Source organism: Chenopodium album, chromosome 15, assembly GCF_948465745.1.
Source record: "Chenopodium album chromosome 15, dcCheAlbu1.1, whole genome shotgun sequence".
NCBI lineage: Eukaryota > Viridiplantae > Streptophyta > Magnoliopsida > Caryophyllales > Amaranthaceae > Chenopodium > Chenopodium album.
In genome coordinates this window covers 27,857,765-27,880,652 of record NC_137848.1, presented here as the reverse complement: position 1 = coordinate 27,880,652, position 22,888 = coordinate 27,857,765, and the positions used below count along the sequence as shown (strand labels likewise).

General features: G+C 38.6%; 2 protein-coding genes across 5 annotated transcripts; both read left to right on the top strand.

The window, feature by feature from the left end:
- The first annotated feature begins 13,098 nt into the window (after positions 1–13,098).
- Positions 13,099–20,516, top strand: LOC145583067 (uncharacterized). 4 transcript variants are annotated; one of them, XM_081640183.1, is made up of 9 exons: positions 13,099–15,812; positions 15,926–16,038; positions 16,287–16,336; positions 16,972–17,063; positions 17,192–17,313; positions 18,044–18,180; positions 19,127–19,283; positions 19,405–19,534; positions 19,982–20,516. In XM_081640183.1, exon 1 carries the CDS (start codon positions 13,310–13,312, stop codon positions 15,782–15,784), a length of 2,475 nt encoding a protein of 824 aa, XP_081496309.1. In that variant the 5' UTR covers positions 13,099–13,309; the 3' UTR covers positions 15,785–15,812; positions 15,926–16,038; positions 16,287–16,336; positions 16,972–17,063; positions 17,192–17,313; positions 18,044–18,180; positions 19,127–19,283; positions 19,405–19,534; positions 19,982–20,516. The 4 variants fall into 4 exon arrangements, with proteins under 4 accessions (XP_081496309.1, XP_081496307.1, XP_081496308.1 ...); XM_081640181.1 differs by having other exon boundaries at positions 16,972–17,069; positions 18,111–18,180; XM_081640182.1 differs by having other exon boundaries at positions 16,972–17,069; positions 18,049–18,180.
- LOC145581022 (carbon catabolite repressor protein 4 homolog 4-like) lies at positions 16,173–19,465 on the top strand. The gene is made up of 8 exons (XM_081638094.1): positions 16,173–16,181; positions 16,287–16,336; positions 16,972–17,041; positions 18,016–18,180; positions 18,507–18,520; positions 18,604–18,692; positions 19,127–19,283; positions 19,405–19,465. Exons 1-8 carry the CDS (start codon positions 16,173–16,175, stop codon positions 19,463–19,465), a joined length of 615 nt encoding a protein of 204 aa, XP_081494220.1.
- Positions 20,517–22,888: the final 2,372 nt, after the last annotated feature.

Genomic DNA, 22,888 nt, shown 5'->3' with positions numbered 1-22,888 from the left:
CGTCTCCACCTCCGTCTTGAGGGCCTCCGCCTCTTGGAGGGCCGTCTCCAGGTTCCGTTGGGCAAGGGCCAGGTCCCCCTTCAGCTTTTCGGATGCCTCAAAGCCCTCCTTCCATTGTTGGGTGTTAAGGATAGCCTCGTCCCTCTCCTGCCGAAAGGTGTCCCTGGCTAAGGTCTCCTTTTCAAGAGCCTTCCCCAGCTTCACCAGATCCTCAGCTTGCCGCGCCGCCTTGTCGGACATCGCGTTAATCTGGGTCTCCAAGTGAACCTTTTGGATGGCCTTTCTGACAGCGACCCAGGCCACTTTCAGCCGTTCATTCTCCTTCTCCTTCCACTCTAGGAAGGCAGTGAGCCTGAGAAAGTGTTGCGCGCGGACGGAGATTCATAAGTAAGAAAAATTATTCAGGTATAGAAGCTAAAATAGCAAGTGGACGCAGACAGTTACCTCAGCGCTGCAATTTATCATGGGGCTGAGGAAACCCTCGTTAATTGCCCGGAGCTTGTCCTTCTACTCTTGAGGGACGGCCCTAGCCATGGCCTCCCTCATCGTTTTTCTGTCCGCACCAGTCAATGACTGGCCGGGCAGCCTCATATTCATCTCCTCCCCAACATCTGTACACAATCGCAAAAGTTGTTAAGTAAAAAAAAAACACACACACACAAGTATGGAATTCCTCTCTAACCAGTTGAGAAGCTGGGAGGAGATGGGTAATTGAAGGTGAAGGGAGGAGGAGGTTGAGGTTCGTCCTCCTCTTCACCTCTACGGCCGGTTAAATCTTCAGTCGAGTGACTGGCAACCGCTTGCCAGTCCGACTTCTCAACCCTTTGAACAGGGCACCCATGCTCTCCCAAGGACAGGTCGTGGACTGACCTTGTTGGCAGGTCCATGGACTTGGAGTCCCCACTCGTTGCCAGCTGGGGTTGGTCTCCTTTGGATTACTTTGAAGTAACCCGCGGCGTCGTCTTGGCCGCAGAAGCTGAAGGGGTCCTAGCAGAGACCGACTTCCTTTGTTTGGACTCCTTCTCTTTGTCCTTGGAAGAGGTGGTCGGTGCCTTTCGTTTTTCCCTTGGGGTAGGGGTGGCCAGCTGCAAAGAAAGGAGGAAATTAGCGAAGGAATAATTAAGGCAAGTAAGTGTCCGTGCTAAAAAGGGAAGGAGACCCCTCCAAACATAGTAGGACGGACATGAAGAAAAGCTCGCGCAAAAAGGTAACCCCCCATAGTAGCAGCACGGACAGAAGAAATTGTCCGTGCTAAAAAGGGAGGAAGCTTCTCCCCGATGTACCAGTACGGCAAAGGACTTAAAGAGGGCAGCTCGTACCTCCTTGGTCTGCTCGTACATTCGCTGCCGAGCCTTGTACCGAGTAAGATCAATCTCGGACATGTCAGCTTCCCCCTTCTGCTCCTCGTCCAACATGGCGTACGCTTTTTCTGCAAAAACAAAATTTAACCAACAGTTAGAATAATTTCCAACACGAAATGAGTTTGGACGCCAGAAAGAGCTAAAGTCCCACCTTGGGGAATATTTGTACAGGCCACATGCGGACATAAAAATTGGGTCCTTGAGCCAGCCGGCCAAGGGGATCCAGTTTTAGGGCACGACCACCAAATTTCCATCCCATCTAACCTTCTTGACTTTAAAATATTCAAGTTGGTGAGCCTGGTCTAGGTGGACGGGTGGTTTGTATGGTCTATGATCCCCTCGGTCGAGTTGGATTGGCTTGGCATTAAACCGATTCATTCGCAAATTGAACTCTGTATCCTTGGTTTTGGTGCGGTAGAACCGGTTCTTCCAATCACGCCACTTCGACACACGGTCCATCACCACCATATAATTTTTTGTGGTGCAAAGTATGAACCATCCGTCCGTGTGCTTCTCGAGGCGGATCATTGCGTGCATCTCGCAGAAAACCGGGAAATCCGGCTTGAAGCCCTTACGGATGCACGTCACTAAGTACCCAAATATGTTCAACCAACTGTTTGGCACTAGCTGAAAGAGGGTAATATCGTACTCGTCCAGTACTGTACGAATGAAGGGGTGAAGGGGGAAACGAAGTCCAACGTCTAAAGCAGCTCGGTAGACGTTGAATGATCTGCGGCACGGCCGCTCATCCTCCCAGGCGGCCACCGAAAGAGACCTTTTCGGGGCCTTAAGTTCAAATCCTTCTCCCAGCTAGAGAAACGCCTTGTACTTGTCAAAGCCATCATTCAAGTAGGCTAAGGCCGTGTTACCCACCGTACAGGCGTACGGGTCCTTAAAGGTGTCCGCATTGGCAACGACCTCCTCGGCCGTTGCCTCACCCTCGGCCGCATTCCCGCCTTCGGCCGTATCCACTGCCTCCTATTCTTCAAGGTGAGGAGCAGATCCAAACTCAGTAGACAGAACTCTGTCCAGATCAGCAGCCTCGGCCGAGCTCCTACTTCTGGAGCCGTGGCCGCCCCTAGAGACAGCTGCCTCTTCAGGAACTAAGAGACCCTTGCCCTTGTCCCTTGCAGCGGCCGCCTGATTTGTCGAAGAAGAATTGCTGCGAGGTGGCAGGTCGGACGGCTCATTAATGATGACCCCAGTCCTAAGCCTGTCTGTTCTGTTATGTTGGAGATGGGATGGTGCAGGAACTGAGACGGACGAACCAGCAGTGGCCGCCCGAGAAAGGGAAGGAGGCCTCTCACGAGATAACAACTCGACCGCTTGCATGGCCGAGTTGGCATGTTGTGAGTGTAGGAGTTTATAGGTACTACGCAGCGGAAATAAACATGAATCATATTCATACAGTACCTAATCCAAGGATCTAATGCATAACACATAAAGCACAAATAATCGTACCTTTGAAGCGTGATTCCACGTGCGATCGAGCAAGAACAAAGGGAGATAAAGAACCCCAAGCGTGATTCCTCTAATTGGTCCACGGGCACAAGTTAAGACCTCCACTAATGCTAGTTAGTTGCAATTGAACACTTCAATTGACCTTCTATGGAGAAGAGCGAGCAACGAACCACCATGAACCACCACGAACACCACACGCGCCACCTAGGGTGGCCGGCTGTACGGACGAGGGGAGGAGAGAGATAGCCACGAGTTAGAGAGAGGATTAGGGTTTTGGGATTGGTTGCCTTCATGTCAAAATTCACTGTGTGTGAATTATGACTACCTACTGCAAACCCTAGGCATGGTTCTTATTTATAGATCTCATCTCTAAATAAGAGCCCATGTCAAAAGCCCAAAACCTAATTCCAATCTAACTATGCTAGCCCAATCCAACTCATGATTAGTTAATTGCTCATGAGGCCCATTAATGGGCCTCTTACTTGCTTAACCCAATACCCTTGTGTGTGACCAATATAGGATCCATTCTAAAGGGCTTTGGGCTATTTGACTAGCCCAAAGATCATCTCTCATAGTCTAGCAACAGAGGATGACACCCCAATAGAATGAACTTATTATCTCCATAATAGTGATCCTTGATATATCTAGTAGTTGCACTTATCGAAGACACAATTCCTTCAATCTCCCACTTGTCTGAGACAAGTGCGCAATATTCAAATTCCTTAAGTCATTTTGTGTCGATTTGATAATATGATTGCATCTTATGCTAATCCATATTAATCTACAAATCGTTTCTTGAAATCTGAGTTAGAATTACAAAACAAATGGTTACCATGTAACACATTTGAGCACGGCCATGCATTTTCTGAATTCTCCCTCTTCAAGAGGCCAAAACATGACACATTCCTAATTTAATAGGTAGACTCTATCCAATCTTGTGGCAACCAAAGCTCCCACTCAACTTCTGAAATAACCAGGAAACACCCTTTATAATCTCCAGTTACGGGTAGACGTTTGAATGTACCACAGTTATATCATCCATTGAATGAAATCAATGTTCCACTCATGTCAAAGGAATCCACTAATATATCCGGAAATTCTATACTTGAATTTCAAAGTTGGTCTATAGTTCGATCCTGCATCATTCATGCATATCCATGTGATTGACCGAGCTTCATCACTATGCTCCTATAGCCCATGAAACCGAGCTATCCAATCAATCTTACATGCTAGTCCATTCATTGAAATCATTTATGTCCACTTTAATGATTTCGAACTAGGAACTTAAATAATATGTGGATTTTGTTCACCTGTGGGGTTTCATACACCAGGTCTCTATCGAATAGATAACCTGATGAGCCCATCAATCCATAATTATTTTTGGACATTTTATTTAATTTTGAAACCACAATTAAATAAGATTGAAACTTTGTTTCAATTGATAAACATAATTCTGCAAGCTAATGTATTTACTTTTGTAATATGCTTTCTCAAAACATACACAACTAAAATTACATAACTTGCTTCAATCCAAAAACCTTAGTATGACTCTCATACCTTGGTCATGGAAGGGGTTTAGAAAGTAGAGTTCATGAGACATTCTCATAAACATGAACTTTGCAATTTCTAAATTTTATAATCATTTTCATCTCCATACACTAAGAATTTTCCTTTGCCCTTTCGCAAGGAACTTTGGAATTTCTAATTTGTATTCCAACGTTACATTGGGTTTCGATTGAAATCTATCATCACTTGTTCTTTAAAACACGCGAATCAAATGGATAAGTATAGTCCATGACATGCATGATGCGTCCTTTGCAAATTGCATAAGGATCATCACTCAAAGTCTTAATTTCATCAACCTTTCTTAAAGTATTGAATCATTAAGCAATGTGCCATGTTACATGGGATTGAAACTCTTTTCAATATAATGTTGAACCCTATAAGAATCTTATCAATATAAGCTTCTTAACCAAACTCAAACATCCTTCGAGACCTATCTATATAGATCTTGAATCCCAAATGTACTCATCTTCTTCTTCAAGGTTTTCATACAAAATGCAATAGCCATTACTTGATCCTTCATTAATTGCTCTTTGTACTGGGCCAAGAAGACTTCATAGCTCCCACTAAACATCTTGTACATACAAGACCTTTTCTTCATTTTACAAGAACATCAAACGATTTGATTAACTCATAAAATTAAGAACATTAATTCCCTGATGCTAACTTCAATCCATTATGGATCTTTTATGCATTCCTAGGATTATTGGATCTTCAACTTTTGATTGTATCACATACAAATCTTATTTCATGAACAATTTCAAGAAAGTGTTTTGAAATCCATCTACCAAATCTCATAAGGTAGAAATCACTAAAGTATCTTTAATAGATCTTTGCAACATGACTAATGTAAAGGTTTCATCGTAATCATAGTCATACTATGAATTTGTTGAATCCTTTAACAAGTCTTTGCTTTAGTTAGAAAACATTTTTCTTTCTTGTCTGCTTTGCTTATATTGGGTTTCACCCAATTTAGGCAAATTATTCAAGTGTCATACACTTGCTTACAGACTTAGAATCTATTTCAGATTTCCTGGTTTTAAACCGCTTGGAGTCATAACTTGTCAAATCATCTTTATTACTTGCATAATCATCATCATGTTCCAAAATAAATATTTTAGAACTCTTAGTCAATATGAAATCATATTTCTTTGGCTAAGATTTTCATATGCTAGTCATCATTGTGGGTTTTTATGCAACAATTGAAACTCATACAACAACTTTGTTTAGTTTTCAATGAGAAACGACAATAGAGGATGTGCACTTGGAATGTACTACCTTCGACACATGGTTATTAATCCCATTACACATAATGAGACCACGCGTTGTCATTTGTAACATGAGGTGAATCATGCTCATATTGTTGCTTTTATTCGATAACTTCTCAAATTTCTTCGAGATTTTCGAAATCACTTTTCTTGAACTCTTTCAAGGCTCTCGAACCTTTCGAAATTCTTATACTCCCACTTGCCTTTTGAGGAGGCATATTTAGCATAGGGTGAACCAATCAAGGTTTTGAACCATGTTTGTTTGTTGCTTTTCTCGAACTCTTTTGAGATTTACACTACTCCCACTTGACCTTTTGGAACAATTTCCATAAGGGCACCTACTTGAGCAACAAACATTTTGTGCTAAGTATGGTTGTATAGTAGTACCCCGTGCTCTATGTAGGAATCGAACGTGCATCAAACGGTTTAATACATGTTTTATTCCTTGCTTTGTAGAAAGACTTAATAAGAACTTTTCTTATCCATATCACATATGAAGTCTTTGCTACTTTTGATTTGACGTATGTAGTTTGTTTAGTTTTGTAGCTTTTGAACAATGGTTGGAAGATAGGTAATTTACATCCATTATCAAATTATATCTCATATAGATTGATAACTTCCTACGTAAACACTTCACAAGGTTTTCTTTCGGAGTTTGTTGTAAAACGATTTCACAACTATTGGATGTTTATCAATGTCTTGGCTTAAATTCTCATTATTACGATTATATCGCAATATTTCGAATGTGTTGCCAAGTACATGTCTTGACTTAAATTTTCACAATTACAATCATTTGTAGTGTAATCATTATCTTGTCAAGTTGATACTGAACTTCATACTGAAAATTTTGAACTTTTCAAAATCTTCACTTCCATGCTTCAACTAAGCATAAGTAGTGATCGTATCACAAATGAAGTTTCGTTGTCCGTCTTTAGCCTTTGAACCTTTGGTTTTCTTACATCAATATGTATTTGACCTCGAGTTCACATCATCATTTCTCTAAATGGTGACTTAGTCATAATTTCAAGTTAGAATGTAAATTACATATATCAATAGATTCATAATCTAATGATATTGAAAGTCCATCCCTTTGGATCTTCCGCATGCAATTTTCATTTTCATTCGAATTAATTGACATATTAGAAACAATTTATATATATAGAAATTGTTTAATTATGTCTATCATATAGAATTTTAAACCTATTTAGCAATTCAAAACACATTATGACTCAAAGAAGCATAGAATAACATTTATTCCATGTTTTGAATCTTCGATGTTTAGTCATTACTAATCATTGAATGGTGTTTTGATAATGGCAAGAATGAATAACATTTATTTAATTCTAGCCAATTATTAGTGGTGAAATACTAGTTTCTACTTGTAAAGTTGCAACTTTTGCTTCCAAACTTGTAGATTCTACTTGTGAAGTAGCAACATTTGCTTCTAAAGTTGTAGATTTATTCCTCCTTTAGCTATGACTTCTTCCTTTAGATCGACCAAATTGTGCAATGAGTGATCTAAACAAGACATCATATGTCCAAGAATTAGCAATAAGCTAAATCAATTTCTATAGTATACTTCTTAAATTGGAACATTTCCATTCTTTACCTTCCAACTATATGAGGTAGTTTCTAATCAATTGGAATGGGTCCATTTAATTTGAAACATTTGTTGTTCATAACAACTTTTAGCATGTAAGTAGTTCTAGGTTTGAGAAGTAGCAACTTGTTTGCATTTCTTGGCCTATAACTTCTTATTGCAATCCTCATATATTCCTAAACCTTTCCCGTTTGAGCCACCTAGAACATTTCTCTTAGGTTCAAATTGATACCTTGCTCAACTATTTTAAGCATTTTTCATGATTTTGCTAAGTCTATTCTATCATTATTTATATTTGAGTTTAATCAAGTATTAAACTCTATATAAAGTAGATGAAGAATACTGTCATTTGATCAACTTTTGATCATAGAGATTTCCAATCATTTTCTTATATTCAATCATATTGAAGATAAGAGATTTTATTGGGCTTGTACACTTGTCTTTTGAGGGATTGTACCTCTCATCTCATTATGTCCCTTGAAATATTTTTCAAAATGAAGATGTGTTGGTATTTTACTCAAACATTTTGAATAAAACCAACCTTAGACATGTGACATGAATTTCTAAAACTTGCCTTTTAGAACCATCTTAGCAAAATTGGAATATAGGTTTATGGATTATCTTTTAACCTTTTGAGAACTTTTCTCAACTTTATTTTCAATCGAGGAGATTATATATAAAAATAAAATTAGAACGATATGTTACTTACAAGTAAACGCAAAATTCAATTATGTTTATTAAAATTTAAAGTACCATAAGCGAATTAAATTGGTAACTTTAAAGCATTTTATTCAATTTTAAATTGACCCCTATTGAACAAAATGATTCCAAGATCCTTTATTTGTGCAATAATTAACCGGACTGAGGCCCTGCCATCAACCATTACATTTTCAAGGTGAGTAAACTCTTTACTGATTACAACTCTTGTAATTCTTGGTTGAATAATTAACCATCGCATGTTTAATTATTACTCTTAGCTTCAAGGTTCTAAACGCTTTAGGTAACCTTGTTGAATATAACCAATTAAAAGTGTAGTTATGCGGTCCCACCCCCACTTCCCCAAGATATATTATGATGCTCTGCTGAGGCCGACCCATCACAAACGATCAAGGTTTTCGTCGGGTTTTTAATTGGAAAAGCTGCATCAATATTACTGGGATCTAGATTTATTATGTTGTGATTATATAGTGAACTCTAGCGCATCATCAAGCAACATAAATAAACCTAAACATGCATAAAATACTGAATGCATAAATAAGACATAGCATGGCCCCTAATCCTAAGAAAACTAATAAAGTAAATGCTCCCACTTGAATCATCATGGATCGCATCCACCTTGCTCCTTTGGGCCTTCACTTCATGGGCTTTTTGGATTAACTGCAACCTGTAATTCTACTCTATTCTATCTACTACTTAAATAAAATAAAATAAAATTACAAAATACTTTATCGGTTCGTAGACCGTACTAAGATTACAAAAATACATCACGATGCGCAGATCGTATTTAGCAATCTACTGGGCCATACTAGTCATTATATAGCAATAAACAATATCATATATTATAAAATTGCCACATAATAAATCACTCATCATGTTTTCCTAAACTACAACATCGAATGTTCACAATTAAGGAAACATGGCATCTAAATATCTCATATTTTAATTAATGTAATTAGATAATATCATATATTATTCATGATCTCAATAAAATATCATATATTCTAAATTAGTCATGAGATAGAATCAAATCTTATTTTAATCTTAAAAGATAAATCATATTTATCCTCAAAGATTATCCTAACAAAGTTAGAAAATTCTATCCTAATTACTAGCCAATCACAATATTTTAAATCAATTATATCCAAAAATAATTATGGGATAATCACATTATTTAAATCAATTATTATCCTTTTGGAATATGCTCAGAATATCCTAACAAATCTTATCCAAAATTAACCACTTTAATTTAGGATAATTACCAATTTAACAACTTAAATATGGATAGTATCAAATATAACAACTTTTGAATATTTGATTTTATCCTAAAATAAAAGATTTTATCCAAATAAAACCAATTTTATCTTTTAAAATAAAAGATCATATTTTCAAAATATTTTAACTTATCCAAAATAAAACTGATTTTATCCCAAAATAATTCATAATTATCTTGAAATAAATTTTCAAAAAACTGATTTTTTTTTTTTTTTTTTTTTTTTTTTTTTTTTTTTTTTATATATGCGCCAGCCACCGTGGTGTGGCCAGCCGAAGCCAGCCACGGTGGCCGTACACCGCAAGGTGTACGCTGCTGCCAGCGGCACACAACAGCAGCAGTAGCGCCGCGCAACTGCTGCACGGTGCTGCTGTTGCTGCATTTCCCCGACCCGAGCCGCTGCCCCACCCCGCCTCCCTCCGGACCACCAGCAGCGGCAGCCGCCGTGGCAGCGCCACCCAGCCGCGGTTGCTGCTGCTGTAAATTCTTCCTTTTTATTTTATTTTATTTTTATTTCAATTTTAATCAACAACTTTTGTTAAATAAAATTCATGTGGTCCATGATAAATTAAAACATAACTTTTATGCTAATTTATCCAATTAAAATTAAATTTACAATCTAATTTTAAAACTAGGGTTCTTCATGAATTTTAATCCCCAATTCAATTTAACTCTTAAATTAAATAATTTGATCATGAAAAATTCATAATTTGTCATGAAATCAAATAGATTAAAAATCATTAATCACATAGTAAACGAATTAAATCAAAACCAAAACACAAAATTCATAATTTAGGGTTAGGGTTTCGAAATTTTCGAAAAAATAGGGTTAGGGTTCGAAAAATATTCGAGCATAATAGGGCAAAATCGGATCTCTTCATGGCTATTTTGAGCATTATTAAATCACATTTAATCAATTCCAAGAGTTAAATCACATTTAATATAATAATTGACCCATAATTAATTATTCTCCCTCCTAATTGAATTAAAATTGTGGATAATCAAAGAATTATTGGCAATATGCGTAAATGCAATAGGCTAACTGATACCACTGTAGGAGTTTATAGGTACTACGCAGCGGAAATAAACATGAATCATATTCATACAGTACCTAATCCAAGGATCTAATGCATAACACATAAAGCACAAATAATCGTACCTTTGAAGCGTGATTCCACGTGCGATCGAGCAAGAACAAAGGGAGATAAAGAACCCCAAGCGTGATTCCTCTAATTGGTCCACGGGCACAAGTTAAGACCTCCACTAATGCTAGTTAGTTGCAATTGAACACTTCAATTGACCTTCTATGGAGAAGAGCGAGCAACGAACCACCATGAACCACCACGAACACCATACGCGCCACCTAGGGTGGCCGGCTGTACGGACGAGGGGAGGAGAGAGATAGCCACGAGTTAGAGAGAGGATTAGGGTTTTGGGATTGGTTGCCTTCATGTCAAAATTCACTGTGTGTGAATTATGACTACCTACTGCAAACCCTAGGCATGGTTCTTATTTATAGATCTCATCTCTAAATAAGAGCCCATGTCAAAAGCCCAAAACCTAATTCCAATCTAACTATGCTAGCCCAATCCAACTCATGATTAGTTAATTGCTCATGAGGCCCATTAATGGGCCTCTTACTTGCTTAACCCAATACCCTTGTGTGTGACCAATATAGGATCCATTCTAAAGGGCTTTGGGCTATTTGACTAGCCCAAAGATCATCTCTCATAGTCTAGCAACAGAGGATGACACCCCAATAGAATGAACTTATTATCTCCATAATAGTGATCCTTGATATATCTAGTAGTTGCACTTATCGAAGACACAATTCCTTCAGTGAGGACCTGAGTTCCGAGGTTGGCCCGGACACTCCCACAGAAGAAGAGACGCCCTGTGCACGTTGGCGCTCTTCAAAAGAAGAAGTTACTTCCACGACCGAGAAATGAGTACCCGTGGAAGCGGTTGTATGGGTAGTAGACCCAGTTTCTACGTCCGTGTTATTTGGGTCATAAGGATTCCTAGGATTGACCAGACTATCGTCTAGATTTCTGGCCGCATGAAGATCATATGTTTGCCTTGTCCTTGCCATGTCCGACTGTAGGGACAGAGAAGAATAGGTGGAGGTGAGTAGGTACGCACTAGAAATGGACCCACTCCCTGAAGGAGACAACTCGTCTCCGTCCACTCTAGACTCCTTAGTCCCAGGCGAACGGCCGGCCTCATGAGGAGAAACGGACGAAGCCGAGTGTTGAGCCAGATTTAAAAAAATAAATAACACAAAGGAAAAATAATAATACAAATAAAGGTGAAGGGAAAGAAAACAGGCGGCCTACCTCTGTCCGTGTAGAAAACTCGAAGAGTTCTTGAGAAGACTTGAAAGTTGACCGGAAAACTCAAAAATATGCCCGGAAAACTCAATCACACTGCGGAGCTCTTGAAGATTCAAAGGAAATCACTTTCTCTCTCTAAAAAGCTTTGATCTCTCTTTAAAAATTTACAAAGTTCCAAAATGCAAAAGTGAGGTCAAACCCTTTATATATATAGGCGAAATTTATGGGGGCATATTTGTAAATTCATCTTTCCCGCCTTTAGAACTCGAACGGTTTTAATTTGAAAATGTAACCTAGAATTCAAAAGGGTGAAAAGATAGTCCTGTTAAGTTGGACGGAGAAAGAGACGGACGAGTAACGACGCATCCAAATAGACGGTCAAGTAAACGGAATTAAGGGATTCGTCTTAAAAATCTGGGCGTCCGAGCTCACCCCCGAGAATCCAAGTGGCATAGTTCGTCCGTCTAACTCCCGGACTCAAGCGTCCCCTAGAAAAGTTTTTAGGCGGACGAAGACAGTCAACCAGCGCAAGACGGCCAACTTTATGAGGGCGAACAGATCTGCTCGCCTTCTCAGTAACACGCCCAGTCTCCATGTACTCGTACGCCTCAAGATGGGTGAAAAATCAGAGGAGGCGGCCTGTAGCGTATGAGCCACCCCCTCTAAGGGGCAAATGTTTAGGGTAAAAATACCCCATAAACGTGGTCCAACCCCGTAGCGACACGTGGCCCAGTCAAAGGGCGACACGTGTCCCTAGGGGAAGATGACGCGTATCCAAGGCTCAAAAGAGCACCTGAAACCAGCATAAAGAGGCCTTATTGCATCATAGCCCAACTCCCGAGAAATATTCTTGAAAGCCGCAAAACGGCACCCCCGTATTATGTGTGGCACCTCCTGATTATGCAGCCAATCATGTCACAGAATTTTAGGTCACAAACCCTAAAGGGGCACAAACTCCCACCCCTATAAATACCCCAATCATTTATGATGGGAGGGGTGCATTACGACATTACATAAAAAGAGCATAAAATAGCTCCAACTTCTCTCTACTTTCTCTCTCTAGCCTTTCCGTTTTAGATTTTTAACTTGATCGTCGGAGGCGAATATTCCAGTAAAGGAATATTCGTTCATTTTGCAGGTGTCCGAGTCTTATTGCCTGAAGAGCGCGACCAGTATCCGAGGAGATCCAAAAAACACCCGAAACAAGTTGAACTAATTCTTTATTCATTATGTGACGTATATCATTGATTTTAACAAATAAAAAAACTAAAAAATAGAAAACCACAGCGATTCTAAGTGTAGGTCATGTATATGAATTTTAACATTCCGTATCCATGTCCCCTACTTTTATATTGATGTTTTCCCGTATCCGTTTCAATACCCGTTCTCCTAAATATATGGGCATCCCTCTTTCACCCAAGCACCTCAAGAGAGGTGGGCTTAGCGTTGGGCTTCATGATCATGCTATTGATCTGTAACTAAAACCCAGAAATCATCCCCAAAGGCCAAAACCTAACAACGTTCTCTCTCCTCCTCCTTCGTGTTCCTCTTCTTCACCTCTAAAACATATTAGTCGTGGCCTAATTAAATCTCCATTCTTCCAAAGATCAACATTTCAAGCTCAAATTAATTTATATAAACACGAAATTTTCAATATGAATTTAATCTAATGCAAACAAATACTCATTTCTGTTGCATTTATTCAGTTGAATCATCCAATCTTTGTTCTTCAAATGCGTTCTCTTATGGATTTGAGAAGACTTTCCACCATTAAACCCACCTTCTTCTTCTCCTCCTTTCGCCGACCACTTCGCTCAGTTTCTCCGCCATTTTCGCCGCCTCAAGATCAACCCCAGAAACTTGATGAGAGTTTTGTCAAGTGGGTTTCTTCTGTTTTGTCAAACCCATCTCTGGAATCTTCTAAATGTAAAAAAATTCTAACTCTTATATCCCCTTCTCAATTTGATCGTGTTTTTACTGAAATTAAGTCATTGGTTAATCCGAAAACAGTGTTGCAATTCTTTTATTATGGGATTGATTCATGTAGGTATTCTTTTAGTGTTAAATCCTATTGCGAATTGATTCGTTTGCTTGTTGGGTCGAATTTTAGTGATTCTGCTAGGTTGTTGTTGATTCGTTTGATTGATGGGAAAGCTTCTACTGTTTTTGAGAAGTACAGTGATAGACATATTGAGATTGCTGTTGCATTGGTTGATTTGAATGTGGGGTTTGAGAAGTCGGTTGGGAATCGAACGTTTGATTTGTTGGTTCATGTTTATTGCACTCAGATTAAGAATGCCGGTTATGGGTTAGCTTTCGAGGTTTTTAAGGTGATGGCTGAGAGGGGAGCTTTTCCGTCTTTGAAGACGTGTAATTTCCTTTTGAGCTCGCTGGTTAAGGCTGGCGAGGTTCAAAGGAGTTACGAGGCGTTTGAGATTATGCGGAGAGGAGTTGTGCCTGATGTTTATCTGTTTAGCACGGCTATTAATTCGTATTTCAAAGGTGGGAGGGTTAAGGATGGGATTGAGTTGTTTATGGAGATGGAGGAAGTAGGGATTTCACCTAATGTTGCGACTTACAACAATGTTATTCATGGACTTTGTAGGTGTGGTGGTTTAGATGAGGCATTTCGATTTAAAGAGAGGATGGTTAGGAATGGTATGATGCCTGACGTTGTAACTTATGGAGGTCTTATTAATGGTTTAGTTAAGTTTGGGAAGTTTGACGAAGCGAATCACTTACTACAGGAAATGCCAGAGAAGGGTTTGGTTGCTAATGAAATTGTTTATAACACATTGATTAATGGGTATTGTAGAGTAGGAAAAGTTGGGGAGGCATTGAGTTTAAAAGATTCTATGTTGTCAAGGGGGATTAGTCCAAATTCATCAACCTTTAATTCACTTCTTCATGGCTTTTGTCAGTGTAATATGGCAGAGCAGGCTCAATCTCTATTGCAGGAGATGTTGTCTAGAGGGTTATCGGTACAGTTAGGGGCCTTTAATTCTGTCATCTGCTGTATTGGTATGAATGGCACATTGGATTCTGTTTTGTGTATCATTGAAGAGATGCTATCGAGAAACTTAAGGCCTAGTGATGGCCTGCTTACTACAATTATGGTTAGAAACTGTAAAGAGGGTAAACATGCACACGCTGTTAAATTTTGGTTTAGACTTGTGGAGAAAAGGTTTACACCAAATATAGTGACTTCAAATGCTTTAATTCATGGACTTTGTGAAGCTGGTATCATGCATGAGTCTGCTAGGCTTCTCAAGGAAATGATAAAAAGGGGTTTTAAATTGGATAGAATCACATACAATACCCTCATCTCAGGCTGTTGTAAAAATGGAAAATTGGAGGAAGCTTTTAATTTGAGAAATGAGATGGAAAAGCGTGGTATACAACCAGATATTCATACGTACAATATTCTACTGCATGGACTGTGTAATGCCAATAAAATTATTGAAGCCATGAAGCTCTGGGAGGAGTGCAAAACAAGTGGTATGGTTGCAAATGTTCATACATATGCTGTTATGATCAATGGGTATGGCAAGGCTGGAAAGATTGAAGAGGCAGTTAGACTTTTCGTTAAGCTGCTTGCTCAGAAATTAGAGCTAAACTCGGTTGTTTATAATTCACTTATTTCTGCATATTGTAGAGCAAACAATATGGTCAATGCTTTTCAACTTCGTGATGACATGAAAGGCAAAGGCATTGCGCCAACTTCTGTCACATATTCCTGTCTTATAGATGGACTGGCCAACACTGGTAGTGTTGATCAAGCTAGGAACCTTCTTGAAGAAATGAGCAAGGAAGGTCTGAATCCTGATGTTTACTGCTATACTGCCTTAATGGGTGGTTACTGTAAGCTTGGTCAGATGGATAAGGTGGAGGCTATCTTGCAAGAGATGTGCATGAATGGCATAATTCCAAATAAAATCACCTATACAATTATGATAGATGGGTACTCTAAAATGGGTGATGCCGAAAAGGCAGCTAAGCTTTTGGAGAAAATGGTTCATGATGGAATCATTCCTGATAACGTTACATATAATGCTCTTACTAGTGGTTTGTGCAAGGATGGAAAGATGGGTGAAGCATTTACGGTGACTGATACTATGGCACAACAGGGAGTTCTTATGGATGATGTAACATATACAACCTTGATTCATGGGTTGGCACAACCAATGGCATTTAAAAACCAAGACTGATCAAGATGATTTCTGAAAATCTTAAATGGTTTGGCTCTTTCATGGTGTCTTTAGCCCAAGCTGTGCATGTTCCTATATTACTTTGAAAAGCATCTTTCTCAATCAGTTATCCATTGATAGTCCTTTTTTCACTTTATGCAGGTAGATCACTTGAGAGTTGAGAGAACAGTCTCATTGCTGTGTCTCTTGGCCCTTGCGAGCCTTCAATTAGCGAAGCTCTTTCTTGATTAAAATTGTTGTTGATGCGGTGAAAGGTGAATATACTTAAATTCTTGGAATATGTGTAGATTTGAGTTCTGTTATTAAGTAGTGTTTGTCTGAATCTGGATAATAGCAGTGGTAGTCAATTGTTTGACACCTATATGATTGGTTAGATTGTTATTAGGTGATGTCAATTGTAAATCTTGCTAAGTTACCCTCCTTTTAGAGAGAACAGTTATGGTGGTTTTAAAATTAACCTCAAATTTTAGGGTGTAATTTAATATTTGATTCCATTTTGCAGGTATTTGTGAAGAATACCTATTTTCCACACTCCCCAAAATCTTGCCTCAGGTACTTTATTTATTTTTAATACTGTTGTTTATTTGATATTTGATCCTGCATCTATTGGTAAATAATATGCATCCATGCTGTTTCACATGGCCAATTTTTCAATATGTGTGAATTTTTCACAAGTATCTATTTATATTTTTGCATCAACTTTGTTTTTATGATTAACCGGGTATAATGAGTTGGGGCAGATAAATTACAGTATTAGAAAGTTGAAGGAGTTGTGCTATTATATCCCTTGATGTAACCATCAACCTCAGCTATTCTTATTGTTTTCTCATGAATTTTCTTTCAAGGAGGGTTTTTGTTTGTAGTCTTTTATGTTTTTCTATAATTCTCATTTTTTAAAGTACTATATCTGAATAATTTGCTTAGGCATTTGACGATAAAAACTTCTAGATCTACGTGACAAGTTATATAATTAGGAGTGTGGTAGTACTGAATTTGAGACTGATTGTTCTGGGTTTATCCTTGGTAGATGGATCTAACACAAGGGTTGGAATGTTGGATAAAACTTTAGGGCTGCATGGTGTTAAGATAGGAAGATAGAAAGTGCTAATTTTAACAAAAATAATCTTACACTTCTATCCAAGTCAAGCAGTAACTTTTAACTGAAGGTTGGTCTTGTGTTATTGCAGATGGAAGGCTCGTTCCAAAGCCTTTGTAACTGTTCTAGGAGATTTTGGTTCCGATTTTCTCTGCATACAGGCTCTTTAGCTTCTCTGTGACAGTAATTGTTCGTGTTTATATCTTATATCTAATGCTGTTAAAAGCTGCAATGTGTTTCCCAATTTTTTTTTAATGTTTTTTTTTATCTTACTCCAATTGTTAACACATGTATTGTTGTGGCCAAATCAGGAATTAGATGAGTATGATAGCTTTTATATAGGCAATATAGAATAACTTCAATACTCAAGCATCTATTTCCAAAGGAATGGCCAAAAGCGTGATGGTCGTGGAATCTTTTACAAGCTGGCCAGGTACATGGTGCTGTCTGACTCCTATGTATTTTTTTACTAACCTTGATAATCAGGCTATTATTGTTTTTGATTTCTGCTGCATACAAAGTTATAGTTTGTGAATTCCATGTCGAGTTTCAGACTTTAGAAGCATTGACTTATTAATGTTTTTAATTTATACCGAATAACATGATAGTGTATTGTAGTGGTCTAAGTGCTAAAAAAAATTGAGAGCGTTAAAAGTGTAAAGGTTGGAACAGGTTACGTTCATTTACGACCATCCAATTTTCATATAGTGGTAGATGTGATGTCAGGACCATTTTTTTTGTGTGTAAATGATGTCATACAATAAAAAAACAAGAGATCATAAAGAGTGTATTTTATACATTCACTTGTTAATTACTTGTAAGCTCAATACTGATTGTTGTTATATAGATGATTAAGCTGGTTGTGGATCACATTTACACAAAATTTTGCCCTTTTTGGTCTCGTTCTTCTAACAAAATCCATTTCCTTTTTCCATATAATTATATATTATACTCCACAAACACCTGGCAACTACTGTGTTTTGGATAGAAAAGATAAAAAATGCTCTTACCCTAACCTTTGAGCAAAATAAATTCTGCCTTTTATGCTTTAAGATCTTTCTAGTGTTGCAGCATTTCTGGTATACCTACTTCATATCTCATTTTTTTAGTACTTTTACTGCCCTTCATATTGTAGCTTTACCATAGATTTTGGTATACTCCAGTGCAGAGTTGGTCTTACAAGAAGATATTGAATATACTGATTACTGATCTCGTGAAATCTATCAACAGTAACACAAGTAGTAGTGTGATGAATTGTGCTATTCAGTGGCTGGAGGAAATGCAGAAGTTGAAATCCAAGGTTATTATTTTTTCACGTTTCCTCTTTAATTATGATGTCCTCATGATATGCGATTTACTTTCCAGCTTTTATTCAAAATGTGTGGAGGGGCTGGAGACGCAAGGACTTTGAATTGCGCTATGTTATTGCAAAATCTTTATTTTCAAAGCTCGAAATATCTTTTTTTTTTTTTTTTTCTTCTAATCCTTCATTTTTTCATGTTATCTCTAGTTTTCCTATTGCAAACATGAAAGTCACAAGATATACTAAGGCTTTTTGCATAATTAAGATGTTGGCTGGCTCTTTTTTTGTGTGGCTATTTTCTTTTTAAGTTTTGAATGCTTTAGCTGGCTATTGCCCTGTAAATTCTATTTTATGTTACATATTTTATTGCAAAGGTTAACATGTAACTTGGAGTCACTGTACTTTCGGTTTGCTGGTTAGTTATAGAAATTTGCAAATGAACAAAATCCTGAACAGCTTCTGTATTCCTTGTTATCCCAGCTTTCTCCATCTTGTTAATGGATATAACTGTAACCTTGCATTGTGACTACCACACTGTCCAAAGTGACAGAAACAAGTCCCAATCCTGTGGTAGACAGTTGCTTCGTATATTCCTTCTAAATCCCCTACTCATCTCTTCTTATGTCCCCTACTTTATCCCTCTAATCTTTCTTGTTTTATCATCCTGATTTCCATCTGAGATCCCTCTTGCTGTTCTGAACGCAAATGGATATTACTGTGATTCTCGCCCAAATGTTCCTGCACTTTATTACTCTTAATGTAATGTAAATGGAGAATTGAAGATGTGGAAACTTCTGTGGAGTATTATATTTTAGCTGTGGACTGGTTTTCATTGGATTCTTTCTCTTTCTAATATTCACCCACATAAGATATGTGAACCAATACTTCAGTCAATCAGTCATGGTTTATTAACTTTCATTTGACTGCTTGGTTGTGGATTCAGGTTCGACAGAGAAAAGTTCTGAAAAAGACCGTGGAAACCCTAATGTCGCTAATGATCCTCGTGTCAGATTAAAACGTGATTGTGTTGGAACTATGGCTGCATATAGACTAAAGAATCTTCCTCAGCTTCTTACTATTGTAAATACACATTTATATTGGTAAGTTCTCTGCTTTAATTATTTTATTACTTTGGCTTATGTGTTCTGTACCTTTATTGGCATTCTTACTTCCAAGAAAAGAAAAACCTTTGATGATCTGAATGGTTATCATCTATTCCAGGGATCCAAAATGGCCTGATGATAAAAGCTGGCTCAAGCTAAATATCTACTGTTGCTTTTAGACCAATTCAAAACTGTCTGAAAAATTTCTAATAGTGACCATAGACTTCAACTCTACCTCAGGAGATCAGGTAGGATATATTACCTTTTCTACTTTTACTGTAATTTAATGTATGTTTGTTTTGTTAATATTCCTTGACATATCTTCTTGTGCTATGGTCTTCATCTTTTTCTGCTGAAAGATTTTTCTCATACTTCCAACTTTTTTCCATGCCATATATAATTTGTTCTCTCAATATATTATAGTCAAGATTTACTATATGATCTTAAAAAAAAAAAAAAAAAAAAAGAATGATTTACTATATGATGGGTGCTGGCTATTTACATTGTCAATTAGCCGATCCTGAAGAGTGTAGATCCTAGAATCATGATATACTATTTTTTAGAATCATTTTGCCAAATTTCATACAGTATTTTGTTTACTTTAATTTTAATGGGAATACAGTTAGTACCTTAGGGTTTCTGCCACTACTTCTTGGTTTAAGATCTAAAAGTTTACTCATTTTGTGTCTACCAAGGTGTACAATTACCTAATCTCCGGCAGCTCTTCTTTGGAGTCTACGGTTGAATGTCTTGATGAGTTGCCCATTCCTTTTAGCAGTGTTTATGTCTGCACAAGTGGAGAACTAGCCCTGGCTTTACAGGTACATTGGATTACATATCCATATCGCCCTCCTGTGCATATGACCTGTTAGCTTTCTAGAACTTCCTGATGAAGATCTCCCTCCCGCCCTCCGTGGCTGGCGGGCTCCCAAACTATCGGCATCCCAGAGATTCCGTTCCCATTGGTGCAGAATTTCAAGTCCATACACAATAACGCTACCTGTATATATATATATTTTTTTACTCTAGATTCCTTTTCAGTTCCTCATGTATATGTATATACTATTTTTTTCACTCAATTACTTATTTTTTTTTTTATAATTGTTCTTTTTATAAAAATCTCCGAACCATCAGATGTTACGGTAATTGATTATGACAAAAGGATACAAGATTGACTTGAGTAACGGACATATATATGCTCCTTGTTATTAATTATTTCAATTTTTTCTAATATGCATGAGCTACTCTATTAGACTATTACATTGTCCATGCTCAAACGATCAAGCTACACTATCAAATGCCTCTATTAGTTGAAAGATACACTCTAGGATAAGATGAAACTAAACCCTTTGATGGAGCCTTGAGGACATTATTGATGAATACTAGAAAAACTTAGCTATGAAATCACATAGAAAAACCTACTTAAAAGTTACAAAGAATGATGATAAGACAGAGAAAGGTGCATAAATCAAACTTAGTTTATATAAAGACATCAGAATTCATAGTATCAACTCAAATAAGAAGACACAAGTCGGAAGTCCAGTTTGGATATAAAGTGGTACCAGGTGATAATGCAATGAACTTGCTTGATTTGGAGGATACACCTCAAAAGAGGGTAACATTCACCAATGACCAAATATGGGTCACCCCATTGGAGGGTACACCTTTAAAGATATTCTTTGTTTTATAAAAACACTCACCAAGGGTAAACCACTGAATGAAGTAGCGGTTTTGTACGAAGTAATCCCGGAAGAAAACCGCATTCAATGAACAGTTTTAATGTAACCCAATTAAAGAAAATTATTCGATAGTGTTTAGGGTAAAAATACCCCATGTACGTGGACCAATCCCGTAGCGACACGTGGCCCAATCAAAGGGCAACACGTGTCACTATGGGAAGATGACGCGTGTCCAAGGCATAAAAAGCCCCTGAAATCAGCATTAAAAAGGCCTTATTACATCATGGCCCAAATCCCGAGAGATCTTCATGAAAGCCGCAAAACGGCACCCCCATATTACACGTGGCATTGCGTGATTGCGCAGCCAATCGCGTCACGGAATTTTAGGGCACAAACCCTAAAGGGGCACAAGCTCCCACCCCTATAAATACCCCAATTATTTATGATGGGAGGGGGGATTACGACATTACAAAAAGAGAGCATAAAATAACTCCAACTTCTCTCTACTTTCTCTCTCTAGCCTTTCCGTTTTAGATCTCTAACTTGATCGTTGGAGGCGAATATTCCGGTAAAGGAATATTCGTTCGTTTTGCAGGTGTCCGAGTCTCGTTGCCTGAATAGCGAGACCAGTATCCGAGCAAATCCAAAAAATACCCGAAACATTTGGCGCCGTCTGTGGGGATACTCGTCCGTTATGGCAATAGATGGTCAGACACCTAATACTGGTCATCGTCCAGGCGAGGACGGTCATGTAGAGGATATAGTCCCTACAATTCATTCCAGTGACCCTTTGTCCGCCTCATTTCAAGAGGCCGATGATCCTCCAGTTATTGCTGCTTCCTTGCAGATCGCACTCAACAAACTTCGGAAGGAGTTTGAGAGCATCCGAGCTTCTACCTCTAGGCAGCCGCCCAGAAAAGAGGGAGAAAGAGCTCCAAAGAAAACTCAAAACAGAGTAACCAATGCAACAGATGCTGGGAACACCCCATTTCGTAGGCCGAATGGAAGGTCTCCTAGGGTGCCAAGAACGAATTTGTCTAGTCTGTTGGCGAAAACCCAGTCGGCTGGGGGGAGGGGCAGACAACCTCGAAGAGAGGAGACAGAGCCGTCTCGACGCTGGAAGGACGCGAGAGACTACCTTCGACATAAACAACGGGAACGTGCCGCTTACTCAGACACGGCCTCCACTCCCACAATGCCGGATGAATTCTCCAACCACTCTCTTTCCCAGCATAGCAACTCGGCCATCTCCGGCAGGAGTCAAGCTGTGCGTACTCAAACCCCTATTCCAGTGCAATTGCTTCAGCCCCCCAGGGTTTCAACGACATTTTGCAGCCGAGCCTCCAGGTCTTCGAACAATATGGGCCGTTCGGTCAGACGCTCGGCCAGACTCCCTATTTGGCCGGACAGCCTGTGCAACCTTAGCCAATTGATTGGCAAATGCGCTTACTGACTCTTGGAGATAAGCCGCCTCCGTTTTCGCGAGAAATTTTAACTGCTCTTCAGCCGCCAAAGGTAAAAAGTGTACTCGTGGGAGCCTATGATGGTACGGGCAACCCAGAGGAACATATCACTTCGTACAGAAACTTGATGTACTTACAAAGTGTAGATGATGCTACCTGGTGAAAATGCTTCCCGGCCACTTTGAAGGGTGTGGCGCATGATTGGTTCAATAGCCTTCCGACCGGCTGTATCAATTGCTTTACTACTCTTAGTTTGCTGTTCGTGGGAAATTTCTCTTACAACATACCACCTCGAAAGACAAGTCTTAATTTGGCAACAATTGTCCAAGGAAAAAATGAGGGCCTACGGTCGTACTTCTAGAGATTTAACCAAGAAAAAGCCCAAATTCATAATCTGCCGGATGAAATGGCTTACTCTGAATTTCTCCAGGGATTAAGGCATAATGGTTTTAAGTTTGAC